Source organism: Lissotriton helveticus, chromosome 8 (genome assembly GCF_964261635.1).
Source record: "Lissotriton helveticus chromosome 8, aLisHel1.1, whole genome shotgun sequence".
Classification (NCBI taxonomy): domain Eukaryota; kingdom Metazoa; phylum Chordata; class Amphibia; order Caudata; family Salamandridae; genus Lissotriton; species Lissotriton helveticus.
In genome coordinates, this window is record NC_136069.1 from 617,780,017 (window position 1) to 617,794,258 (window position 14,242).

The 14,242-nt window shown below is 46.2% G+C and overlaps 1 protein-coding gene across 5 annotated transcripts in view; it reads right to left on the reverse strand.

Moving 5' to 3' along the window:
• The window catches only part of MYCBP2 (MYC binding protein 2), a 1,909,483-nt gene that overhangs the window by 374,093 nt on the left and 1,521,148 nt on the right, over positions 1 to 14,242 (reverse strand). For all 5 annotated transcript variants that reach the window (XM_078657470.1, XM_078657469.1, XM_078657471.1 and 2 more), the window contains one exon: positions 11,948 to 12,172. In XM_078657470.1, coding sequence (XP_078513596.1) covers positions 11,948 to 12,172 — 225 coding nt within the window. The remainder of the gene's footprint in view (positions 1 to 11,947; positions 12,173 to 14,242) is intronic.

Consider the following 14,242-nt stretch of genomic DNA (forward strand, 5'->3'; position numbering starts at 1 on the left):
CTTTTGGATTCCCGATCCGGAGGAGCGGTCGGGAATGAGGTCGGGGAGGTAGAGGCCTGGATCACCAGGCTCTCGGGGGTGGGGTGAACGAACAGGAAGCTGGGGTCGCCCGGAGCCGGGCGTTGGCGTCGGGCCACGTTCCGATCTACAGGGAGGCCTGTAGAGGGCTTGGACCAAGTGCCCAACAGAACGTCGGTGAGGGCTTCGTTAAACGGCAGGAGAGGCTATGAGGAGCTTGCCTGCGGTTTGAGCACCTCAGTGAGGAGGTTAGTCCTCACGGCCGTGACAGGGAGCTCAAGAGCAAAGGCCTTGGCTGCCCTAGTCAACACCAGGCTGTAAGCAGCCCCCTCCACCGTAGCCATGGTAAGAGGGGAGACAAATCCAGTGTCGGGCGAAGTGTCCAGACCACTGGCCTCCCCAGCTCGTCTGCCCAGTCCTGGTTCAACTGGCACTGCAGTGCCAGAGGGTCCTCAGACCCCTTCCAGTCCCCCTCGTCATCCATCTCCTAATAGTCATGAATAAATGATGGAGCCCGGTCGTAGGTGAAGGGCTCACCGATCGGCGTCGAAGACGGCGCCGGTCCGACGCCGGATCCGGACTGGGACCGGGGACGACGCCGGGGGAGACACCCTAGGTGACGGCGCCAGCGGAGGGGTCGTAAGGTCGACTAGCGTCGTCACGGATCCAGGCCTGGATCCTGAGGAGCTCTGCGGTGTTGGGACCGGAGTCGTCGACAGTGCCGGGGCTGACGCACCGGACGGCACCGGGGCCGGAGCTGCCGGCCTGCTAGGGCTCCCAGACGGACCCGCAGGCACCTCGGCGGGTTCCGACGGAGGGAAGCGCGAGCGCATGGCCGTGAGGAGATGCACTAATCTCCTCTGGCGTCGCGTGCAACCCAGGGACCGGCGGGTATGGAGCTGGACGCGGCGCTTGCAGCTCCGGCGGAGCCGCGTCGTTAGTGTCGCCCGAACCCCCGGCCGCGTCGCGCGAGCGTCGGGGGGAGTCAGAAGAGTGATCTTGCTTCTTCAACTTCTTTTTAGAGTGCCTCAACTTACTTTAGGAGTAGGCTGTGGTCCCAGGGACCACTGCTTGCCCTTAAAAAATGAAACTGAAGTTTCATTTTTCTTTTTCAAATGCATCCCACTTTTCGTCAAGGAAAACAGGCTGCATAAAAAAACAAAACTGCTTTATTTAAAAAGCAGTCACAGACATGATGATCTGCTGACCCGAGCAGGCCACCATCCCAGGGAGGGCCAGCCATTCCAATCGGGGTCGCAAATTGCACTTCCATATTAATGAGGCATGCAATTTGGAACCCCACTGGAAATGCAAACAGTGTCTGAAACACTGTTGTACATTGACTTTTGCGAGTTGCAAATAGCAAGTCACAATTAGACGCAATTTGAGGCTCGCAAAAGTGAATGGTCGTACACCGGGCCCTACGTGTATTGGGATGGGGTGGGTGCGCTTGCCAGCAACAAACTGCTTCGAAGGGCACATTTGATGCCCTCTTCGTATAATCTAGTTAGAACCAGTTATGGGAGCCTCTCTGGCGCAAAACTGGACAAAGGAAATGGGAGTAGCTCTAGCCTGCGGCACCTCTTCCTGCCAATATCTTTGTCTTCACTGCATCCTCTGCACAGTGGGCCTTTATCTTTGGTGAGCTGCGATAGGTCCTCTTGCGACTCCTGTACCTTCGGCCAGTGGGTCCTCTTGAAGGTCTTCCGCTTCAGTGGGCTCCCCTGCTCGCTCATGACCGGCTCTGACTCTCCTGCACCTGGTGAGTCCCTTGGACCTTGCTGGTCCCACCCTTGCTCATTCATCGTTTTCCATGTTTGTTGCTGCTGCTGCCAAGGCTTATTGGTGCCCAGCCGGACATCGACCGCTAGGTTCTTGACTTCCGACATGCGACAGCTCATGATCGGCTCCTGGTCTTCCTGAGCGTCACCAGGTTCTCACAGCTGCAGTGACAAGGTCCCCGTCATCACACCTGCATCTTCTGTTATCAGTGGGCATTGCTCTTCCGTGCCTCCTGGTCATCTCCGAGTGGCATAGACTCTGTCCCCTCTGCTTGCAGGTTCTTCTCTTCAAGAATCCACCCTTGGAGTCCACCGTACACTTGCACAGTCTTTCCTATTTACTTCTATTGAGTACACAGCTGTGTTCTCACTCTGCACACAGCCTCTGTTGGGTTCCTGGGTACTTACCTTGAGTGGTTCCTGGTGTCCCCAGCTCTTCTGAGTCTCATGGTCCCGACTTTGGTCGCCGTTACCATAACACTCTCTTAGTATATGGTTTGGTCCCCCCCTGGAGTGTATTGTTTTTACTTACCTGTTTGCAATTGAAGCATTGTGTGTATTTGTATTATCTCCTCGTAGGAGACCTACCAATCTGTTAGGGAGTGTTGTGTAATACACACATTTGTATATATTTTTATAACTACACTGTGTGGTTCTTTTTTGTTTAACCTACACTACATAATTAGATCTGGCAAAACAAGCTGCTTAACACTCCTTATGAACTAAGCCTGAAGGCTGCTCTCCACAACTACCACTTAGAGAGCTTTCTAGGAGTTTTCTAAGAAAGCTAAAATCACCAGAAGGGTTGTCTGAATTAAAATGTCCTCATGTAAATAGTAGTAATGCTGAATGGCTCAAGTTGGGTTATGCTTATTGAGATTCGAGATCTGATATGAGTGGCCATCAGGAGATTAAGTTCCTCTCCTGGAATGTTAATGGTCTTAGAAACTCCAGAAAGTTATCCCAGGTGAGCGAGTTTTTAAAGAAGAGTGAGGCTCATATCTACTTGCTGCAGGAAACTCACCTGGAAGCTCAAGAATGTAAGCAGAGTTTTAACAAATTTAGCTGGGTCCAAGAGGTGCTGCCCTCCAACCAAGGGGGCTATACAATAGGGGTAGCTATGGTTGTAAGGTTCAATAGAGGGATTAAGGTAGAGAAATGGAGCACTGATTAGTCGGGGAGGTGGTTAACTGCAACTCTTTCCATCAATGGCATCCGGGTAGTATGCGCAGTGTACTAAGGGCCAAATGAGGATAATCCGGGGCCTCTTTTAAAACTTCAGGCTAATTTGTTGGAAACATCTGGTCCACTAATATTGGGGGGAGATTTCAATTTAATATTTGACCCCGGCTTGGATCGCACATCTAAAGTAAAGTATAGGGTGCCATCTAGAACATTCGCCACACTTAAGACGTTGGTTAAGGAGTTTAGGTTATTAGATATATGGAGAGAGGACAATGGGAAAGCTAGAGAGTATTCCTTTTATAGTAAAAAATCTAAGCAATATTCAAGAATCAACTATTTCTTAGTTGATCAAAGCTTACTGTCGGACCTTAGATCCATATCATATACTCCTGTCCCAGTATCAGATCACTCAGTAGTAGAAATGAGACTCAACTTTAAATCCGATGGGTGCCGAAGGAAATGGACTTTGGATAGGACTCTGTTATTGGAAGAGAGGGTGAGGATGGATCTTGAGGGGAAAACAGAAGAGTTTTTTCGGTTTAATAATGCCACATCTAGTGATCACATAGTATGGGAGACCTTCAAGGCATATGCAAGGAGACTTTTGAGTTCCATGATGATTGTTAAAAGCAGTTTGGCTAAGGAAGCAGATGCGGACAGTTCTAGAAGAATTAAAGAAAAGGAGAGGGAACTGCATCAGGCAGCTCTTACGTCCAGAAGTCTTATGCCACAGCTAGAGAGGGAGATGGTCTCTTTGCAAGCAGGTTTTAAAGCTAGGACGGATTAAATTTATAAAGGACAGATGGGATGCAAGTAAACTGCAGCACTTTGCATATGGTGAAAAATGCGGCTCTCTTCTTGCCTGGAAGTCGAGGGCAGACCGAGTCTGGAACAACATAAAGAACTTGGTTTAAAGAGGGTCGGGATTACTGCTGCAGAAAGAGGATGAAATAAGGGGAGAGGCTAGATCTTTTATGTACGATCTCTATAAGTAAGGAATAGAATATAGTACTGAAGCAGTAAAAACATGGTTGAGTAAGAGAGATCTTCCTCATCTGTCTGAGGGGGACAGGGCATACCTAGCTACTAGTATATCTGAGGGGGAGATTAGAGAGCAGCTCAAAAAGATGAGTAAGGGCAAAGCCGCGGGGCCAGATGAACTCCCGGTTGAGATATATTTGAGCCTATTGGATAAGGTGGTACCGGTTTTAAAAATTCTCTTTAACAAAATATTCTTAGAGAAAGAAGCTATCCCCCCCCTCATGGTCAGAGGCAACAGTCTCTGATTCTTAAACCGGACAAAGACCCTCAAAGAATTGAGCTTTATAGGCCGATCTCATTACTCAATTTAGATCTTAAGATCTTCTCTGGCATTCTGGCTACCAGAATGGCAAAAATTATTAAAACTATTATACATGTTAATCAGAAGGGGTTTATACCAGGAAGGCAGCTCAATGAGCTCACCTTACAAGCTATAGGAGCCATTGATGTTGCAATTGATAAGGGATTGCCATTGACAATGGTTGCAATTGATGCGGCTAAGGCTTTCGATCAAGTTAATTGGGAATATCTTTGGGAGACCGTGCGTAGTTTTGGCTTCCTATTGAACTTTATTGAGGCCATTACATCTTTATATGCGAGCCCACGGCAAAAGTTTTAGTCAATGGCACCTTATCAGAATGGTTCAATATTTCGAGGCGCACTAGGCAGGGCTGTCCCCTGTCCCCCCTATTGTTTAATGTATGTATCGAACCTTTTGTTTGTTCCCTTAGAGAAGAACCCTCAATTTTGCCTTTTAAGATTGCAGATTTGGACCTTAAAGTTGCACTTTATGCTGACAACCTTTTAATGTATACATCTGATCATGTAACAGCTATACCTACATTATATAAGTTAGCGGGAGAATTTGGCAAAGTCTCTGGCTATAAAATCAATAGGGAAAAAACTGAAATAATGAGCTGGAATAGTACAGATGTAATACAGTGGTTGAAGGGTCGGATGAGATATTTAGGTATTCACCTGGCGCAGCAGCTGAATGATACATCTAAAAGCAGCTGGGAGAAGGTTTCTAAGGAGGTGGGTTCCTTAGTGCTACGGTGGGCGAATCTCCCATTAAATATTTACGGGAGGGTGAACCTCATTAAAATGATATTTTTACCGAAGTTAACATTTTTATTTAATTCAATCCCACTTTCCTTTAATGCTAGAGCTTGCTATCCTTCAAGGTAAAATCGGGTCATTCATCTGGGCCACTAAGACTCTGAGGATAGCTTGGAAAAAGCTAAGGAGAGGACTGAAGCTGGGAGGATTAGCTTTACCTGACTTGCTTTCCTATTGTCACGCTTTCCATTTCAAGAATTTTAGAATGCTTGCTAATACCATCGATTCTTCATCATTGGGCCGTTTGTTCCTGGCGTTATTGAATGACAATCCACAAGGGCAGGAATTCTTTCTCTATAAATTTGGGGATCCCAAATTCTACAAGAAAGTCAGAGTCAAGGTGCTATCGGCTGCACTAAGAAATTGGGGGTATATTAGGAAAATACCATGAATATCATATTTTGCACCCTAGGCCCCAATCTGGGACTCCCCAGGCACCCCGGACTGTCGTCAGGATCAATTGTCACAACCGCTTAGGTCTGCAGGTACTAGATTATGGGGAGATCTCCAGGTCGATTTACATCTTATGAGCTGGGACTTAATGTCCAGACTAACTGGAGGGACTCTGACTAAATTTAAGTTTTATCAGTTATCCACATGGTGGTCATCAAAACTATGGGATAATGAAGATTCCAGTATAACCATTGACTCCATTTCTAGAACCGGAATATGGAAACATGAGGTGTCCTTTTGGTACAGGGCATTCATAGAAACAGGGGCCGGGTTGGACACAGAGTTGGCGAAACATTGGGGTAATACCATCATTGACAATGGAGACGATCTTCCGAAACTCTGGTGTGACTCTTTTTCTATGTTACAGGCTACGGTCAAACCAGCAAATCTTAGGAGAAACCATCTGTACACCATGTACAGGGTGTATTGGACCCCAGGTAAATTATCCAAGATGTCCGCAACAGTGTACCATTGCGCCAGATGTAAGTCTCCTGCTGGAGATGACCTTCATATATTCTTGAACTGTCCAAAGATCGGCCCCTTCTGGATGGAGGTATGTGGCTTTCTGGAGAATGTATTGGGCCTGCAGATTGAAGTAAGTGGCAGGCTGATTTGCTTTGGTCTGTTAGACAATTATGGTTTAAATGATCCAGCCTCAGGCAATGAGCATTCTCAAAAGTGGCAAAAAGAACCACAAGATGGGTGTTCTGAAACACTTTTGGGTGGTGTGGCCAGTCATGGTAGGCAAGATGATAAATACTTAGGGCACCGGCTGCTAGGTTCAGGGAGGCTGCCAGGTGACTGGCGACCAGCCAGATGCAAAAAACCTGAACAAAGACCCTGAGTTGCTGAGCTTCATGGTAGATAATATGAGACTGCAAGACTCCCTTCTTGTGCACATACCACACCACAGTTGTCTTGTATGACTAGATCTGGACCAATCCACAGAAAAGGGAAGGCCTTCAGCCCAGGTGTATTACCCACTGATCAAGCAGACTGATGTGAAGCACCTCGTTGTTCAGAGACCAGAGGCCTTTTATCTCCAAATCCTGTACACCGCCATAAAGTGGGGGTATCCCTCACCACTTTAGCTCCTGCTGGCATTAGGCAAAAGGACTTCTCACATGGAAAGTTTTCCTTTACCAACCACCAAAAGAGATTTGCCAAAAGTGTCTGGGGGATCCTGATGACGTCCGTCAAATTTCACCCATGCTGGAACCACAGTAGGCAGAGGCACCATTGGAGAGCACTCAAATACCAGCATGTGTGGGTAATCAACATAATGTACGAGTTACTTACCTTCGGTAACGATGTATCTGTTAGAGACGTTGTCTAGCCACAGATTCATTAACTTAGAATATCCCCAGGCGTCAGACTGGATCCGGATTTTTTTTTGCAGCAGCACCTCTGAGCGCCGGCGCCACACGACCCCGCCCTGACGTCGTCCACATACGTGACCGCAGCGAGGTCATATAAGTCCCTACCAGTGCGTTGACGTCAGTTTTGTTCGAAGAAACTTTTCCACGGCACAACGCGGAGCCATCAACAAAAACTGTAAAAGTATGGGAACAGTGTGCAAAGGATGGGAACAGTGTGCAAAGGATGAAAAATCCGTGAAATAAAGGAGGATGGTGTAAGACACCATCGTACAAAAAACAGAATCAGACACTAACTACATATAAGTGAAAAAGCTGTGCGGAAGAACCCCGCAAGCAAAGAGAAGACCCTTCCCTAAAGGCAACGAGGGAAGAGTATCTTCAACAGACAGAAATAGACTGTTATTACTATGAAGAACTGCGCCGTCCAGAAATAACGGAGCATAGAAAGAACAACAGTCCACTGCAGGAAGGTATGAACTGACTGGCACGTCCCCCATAGTAGTGGAGGACTGAAACAGAGCTCAACAGATCCCTAAAGAAGAAGGTGAATCAAAAGGCACCATTTTACAGGAAAGAAGCCCCTTGGAGGGAGTTAGCCGCATATGGCAATTCTCAAAGGGGCACAACAATGTGAGCACCTGTGAGAGAAAAACCAATGGCAACTGAAAGAGACAAGTGGAGAAACCCACTTGGCAAGGTCCTCACAGAACGGGGAGGATGAGTGGGCGTTAAGGAATCTACGGCCAGACAACGTCTCTACCAGATACATTGTTACCGAAGGTAAGTAACTCGTACATCGGATAGAGACATCTAGCCGCAGATTCCTTAACTTAGAACAGATACCTCAGCCATACCCCAAGGGGGAGGTGGGTCTGCGACAGAACAACAGAAAATGCCCATGCACGGAGCCGGCAACAGAGTGACGGACAATGGGGAAGGCTGTGGCGGAACAGCCAGACAGCAACCTAATTAGCCGGAGAGCAAAAGATAACAGGAGGCAATGCGTCCCAAAAAATGGTGCTACACCATACCCGTATAAGTATGAGATGTAGAAACGGCACCAGCTATATACCATAACAAATTCAGTGGGTCCGATTGCTTTATACTGATTTGTTAGGCCAGGTGCGAGTCAACGCCCACACCTCCAGACAATTCCAGCTGCATAAAGGGGCCAGACAGGGATGTCCCCTCTCCCCCCTCTTGTTTGCACTTACCTTAGAACCCTTAGCCCACTGGATCCGGTCTGATGCCTCCATCAGGGGGCTTCGGTGGAATGATGATACGATTGATAAAATATCCTTATATGCAGATGATATCCTTGTTTATGTCTCCTCTCCCAGATCCTCCATTAATAGTCTGTTGCATGTCATTTCAAATTTTGGTAAATATTCTGGTTTCTCAATCAATTGGTCCAAATCGGTTTTGTTTAGCCTCCACCCGCTCTTCTGAGAGGGTTGTCAATTGCCATGGCCAAGGACGGTTTCAAATATCTTGGCATTTTTGCTACTTCAGATCCCAAACTCTTCTACGACCGCAACCTAAAAGGCCCATTACAGAGACTCCATAGTGACGTATCTCACTGGTGTGCGCTACCTTTATCCCTCCCAGGCAGAGCGGCTCTTTTTAAAATGTTAGCACTCCCGCGCTTTTTATATGTCCTTCAACATTGCCCATTCCCAATTGCCGATTCCTATTTCCATGCGCTGGAAGGAGATCTACGGCTCCTCTTATGGGATGGAAAGGCGCCTCGAATTGCCCTTAATAAACTCACTCAGGGATGGTATGATGGGGGTATCGCCCTGCCAAATATGCGCCTCTATTATTGGGCCTCCCAACTGGTGGCCACCAACTCCCGGATTCATGGGTCACTCGCAAACCCGGCTTTTCACTTAGAACACTACCAGACAGGACGGGAGGGGTACATGGGTGCCTTGTATGGTAAGTTCCCCCGGAATCGCTACGTGGGGCCCATGTCACAGACCATAGCTATTTGGCACTGAGCTACCAAGAGCCTGGGATGGTCCGACGTATTTACTAAGGCTACCCCGCTCTGGGCCTCGCAGAAGCTGGGCTCCCTCTGCCATCATAAAGGATTTGATAAATGGGACACGATCGGCATGTCCACTCTAGGTGACTTGGTCCACAAGGGGAAACTACTGACTTTTACCGACCTCCAACAGCGTCACGCTCTTGCCCAGAGCGAGACCTTCAGATACCTCCAAATTACGCATGCTGTCCTTATGAACGTGTCCGACCTTTCCTCCCTTCCAGAGGCCTCACCTCTTGAGGATAGGTTACTTTCGGAACCTCTCCTGACAAAGGCAAGATCTTGCACATACCGTAAATTATGCAACAATATGCCCGACTCCTTCCAGTCCCTACGAGACAAGTGGCAGGGTGACGTAGGACGCCTGGAGTATGACGAATGGAGATCGGCACTGATGTCCCCCAGGGAAACGGCGATAAATCACAATTTCAGGTTGATTCAACTGAAAGTCCTACACAGAGCCTATATGTCCGCTCCTCTCCTGGCCAAAATAGGTAGGCGCCCTGACGATATGTGTCTCCGTGGCTGCGGCCTCCCTGGTTCCTTTTACCATGTTCTGTGGGAATGTCCTATAATTCAACAGTTCTGGGACAGGTCGGCCCGCAAAATGACAGAGGCAGTAGGGTAACCCATCCCTCTTTCCCCTAAAGAGGGGATCCTTAACATATGGGGTGCCACGGACCTCAGGGAGGTGGAGCTCCAGTGGATGGCCTTGGGTTTTCTGTTGGTGAAACCTGCAGTGGCAATGCAATGGGGTGCCCCCCAGAGGCTTCTCCTGGTGGGTTGGGTGGCTGAAATGGACAGATGCATGCTGGCTGAAAAATCTGTATTTAAGATCAGGGGATGCCCCAAGAAATGGGACAAAAAGTGGGGACACTGGAATGTATATAGAGGTGAGATCTGTACTCCCCCCCCACTGTGGATATGGCTATGGATAAGGCTGGACCTAGACGTTGTAATGATCCTTGATTTATTATTCTTTCTGTATTGCCCATTATATCTGATTCTGTATTGCATGGACTGATTATTGGATGATGACTCTGCCTTTTGTTTTTTAATAAAATATTAAATTTAAAAAAAAGGATCAGACAGAAGCATTCTTTGTCATATGCCATCTTCTATGGATTGGGTATTGGTTTGAAATCGTACCCCATTTGAAAGACACTCTTTCCTACGTCCTGGGAACAGAAGCTGCAGTTGCTCAACTTGGAGATAAAATCCTTGCCAGACAATTTCTTCTACAACTACACATTGCAATCATGGTTCTAATATGGAAGCCTATTTAATGTATTAAAACACAGAGATCACTTGGAAAGCACCACTCATAGCTTTCTTGCCCTACCAAGGTAACATCACAGGTACCCACTCTGTGACTTCCTTATAGGAAACGTTCTACTGCACCTAGAAGAAGAAAGCATGCTTCTGCCTCCCGATCATGTCTAGAACATGACAGGAAGTCATCCTTTAATGAAGGAAATGAATGCCCCTTTACTAAAAATGTGGCTATATTTATACAAAGAAGATAACAAATTGCCAATACAGGGGTAGCACAAAGGCTCAGAAATTAATTTTTACAGCATACCCCCATAAAGAGCTATTTCTGCACGTTTTTCTGCATTTTACTGTTGTTTAGATGCCCAGAACTGTTTCAGGATACTACTTTGTGGCTGTAAAGGAGAGAGAAGGAGTTGCACAGAGAGCGAAAAAGAAGTGATTGTCATAGATTCTCCACTTATTGCACACCTGAATACCATACACGAATATCAGTGGCACACTAAATGCCTATGGTATAATTTGTATTTTAGTCACCTGGGCACCACGAAGGGCAGTGTACAAGTTACAACTTGATCTTTATTCAATCTATATATAAAGCACCTAAGCATAGTGAAAGTTTTAGGACCTACCAGTATGTGCACAACATCAAGCTACATCTTAGGCACCACTGCTGGAGAACTTTAAGCACTTAGAAGACTCATTCAGAGCCAATGGTGACTGACAAACATTGCTTAAAATGTAATCTCTATAAGAATGAGTTCCTTCATTAATCTCTATCCAGTCCAGCAATGGTCTACAGAATAGGCAGTACATCCAACACCAATGTGAGCTGTCCAATTTCTAACTCTTGTTAAAAAAAATTAAAAAAAAATAAAATCTTTGGCTCATCCTTTCCCAACCCCTTAATAAATTATGGTTTTGCAGCCCATTGGCATTACTGAGAACTGATATGGAAATTGTTCTCTTGTCAGAGGTTCCCAAATGTGGGAAGGCTCCACTTAAAATCTGCAATGCTTATCTATTCATCCAAGAAAAGGGTCAAATCTTTGTTTATAATAGAAATATTGACTTATTAACCCACTCACTGCCAAATATATTCCTGTTTGGTTGAAAAGATGGTAATTTCGGGACTCCAAGGGGCTTTCAGAGTCAAGCGGTTTTGTGCTTGATAGTGCCTACATTCTATAAAAGGAATATTCTTAGTCTTTTACTGGATTTCACATCATATTCTGGAATTTTCACCCTACACAGCACAGGGTAATGTCCAATTATCTGTGTTTCAGGAAGGAATTAATAGTTTACCTATCCTAACAGTATATATGGTAATGTAAGTTTTCTTTTTCATGGTTTCTATTTATGGCCTTATTTTTTATTAATTCTGTTGTGCTTATTTTTTAAAGCGAATGTGTGCAGCACTTTTTTTTAAGCAAATATATTTGTTTTGTGTATTTAGGCCAATGGCTGTGTAGTATTCAAGAGCTCTGCTACTGTCCGGACTAAATACAGGTTTCATAAAAAAACTGATATAAACCATACCACCAGAATAAAATACTGCCATGCATCGAGTCACATAGGGTCATGAAGTGCTTCTATATATGACCTAGCAACATCCTCATGCACGAGAAAAATATTGTGCTTAACAGTCTTACCCCAAGATCTCGAGAGTTATCGATATGAACAGATACATAACGGGTGTAGATTCCTTTTACGCAGCTGATAGTGATGCTCTTAGTCTTATTTTTGTCTTCATCGCCAGACTCCCAAAAGGTTTCAGTTGACCCGTCAGTAAGACTGCCAATCATAGCTGGTCGACTGGATGTTTTAATGTCAACAACACTAGTGAGATCTTTCAGACATGTAACCAAACACAGCTCCTGTAAAGAAAAATGTAAGTGTCACAAACCTTGAAAAATTTTCCTGTGTGTATATTCATGCTTTAACCATTTCTATAATCATCCTTTAATAAAGCTACAACAAAACTCGGAATACAGAAATGCAATAGAAGGGAACAAAACCGAGTAATCAGCATCACAAGAATGGTAAAGAAAATGAACAATTCAACCATTGTGCTGTTACATAGCTTATATGTTTGCATAGAAGTACAATTATATTTGTGCTCCTACCTTGCGGTCACCTATCCTGGTGTGCCTAAGGTGGATGAATGGGCCAGAATCCCTGTCAGATGATATAACTCATGTTACCTGTGGGGATGTCTCATCTGGGAGCCTGTCTTGGTGCAGAGGTGGGCACCATCCATCTCAGGAGGTAAACAGAATTCAGCTGGGCTGGAAATCCGGCTTGGGGTGACCTCAACAGTGTCAGCGAAATGCTCCACACACACACACACACACAGAACAGACGCACAAAACACACACACAGACGCACAAAACACACACACACACGCACACGCACACACACACACACTGACAGATATACAAACACACACAAAATGGCGGTTGCCTCTGTATAGCTATAGTTACGACCAGGTTTGCATAGAGAGAGGATTTTATGTTTTGCTAATAACGCTGGCACCATTTGGCATATCTTCACAACACATAAAGAAAAAAAGTTCATCCAATAAAGGTGGTTTTAGGTGAGGTTTGGGGTAACTCGTCGAGCTGGACCCATTAAAAATGGGGGGACTTCCCCATGAAATTTCTCATAGGAACTTTCTGACAGCTACAGAAGAACGTCTTTTGGCAGAAAGCTAGATCTTTACACAGAAACTGTGCTTTCGTGATTTGGTGTAAATATGTTCAGTAGTACTGAGAAATTAAGGCTGAACATTTATAGATATACATCACCGTAGTAATAAAGCAGAGCAAAGGATAACCTCCAAAAATATGTTTGACAGTCATTTTAGGACTCTGGGAATATAGAGGGGCATGGTAGTGGTCTCAGGGGAATCCCCCCCCCCCCCCTTCGAAAAGTAGTAGTAATAATAAAGAAATAAAAAGACTGTAGTACCACTGGTAAATAAAAAAAAAAAAAAAAAAAAGCCAAGACAACCTTCTTTAACCCGTTCGTGCGCAGATGGCCGGCACAGTGGGCATGTGCGGAGGACGGCCGGGGGGCCGTCCAAAACACACCCACTCCATAAATCACCCACACCACAGCGAAATTTGCGCTGCGTTCAACAGGTTCATAAAATCCTTCTCTGGGCCAGGCCCTGGTGGGCGTGGGTTGTGCACTCTTTCATTTTTAAATGAAAATTTGGGAGGGGGCATGCGTGAGATCCCCTCCTCGAAGTCTCACCTGCCCTGTGGGCCCCATGTCACTGGGGAATGTTGTGTAAAGGAGGTGGTCCAGGGCTCGCATTTCTAGGACCCAGAAGTGCACATCAAATATATTTGGAGAGGGGGCGTGCATGGGACACCCTCATCGAAGTGTTTCGTACCCCAGAGCGCATGATGGAAGGGGTCCTTGGCCCCTGAGGCACACAGAAGGAGAGGTTGTCGCCTACCCCCACATTGCAGTTTGCTCTCCTGCCCTCCTTGAGCAGGATGCACACTGCATATGTACTCCCCAGGGAGCAGGATGCTGCCAGCTACCATGACATCAAGTAAGTGCAAGCAGGTGGTGAGCCGGCTCAACAGCGCAGGAGGGGGCATGCTAAGCGGTTATAAAAAATAAATAAAACACACACAAGAAAGCTTTCGGTGCCTGGTGTGGGACTGGTGCTACGCAGACAAATGATGAACGGAATCCAAATTAAACCATACATTCAACCCCAGTCAAGAGATCTAGGTTAAATCCATTGTTCTTTTGCTCACCATGCCACCCCAGTTTAGACCCAGCCACATGCAAATCAGTCTTGACCCTGTGCCTCATGGGAACAGTCCAGACCGAACTGCCAAGCCAGGTTCCTCCCTAGGACCGGAAACAAGTATCCTGGGACCAGTTGCTCTGTACTACCCTTCATTAGCCAAGCTAGCTTGAATGTA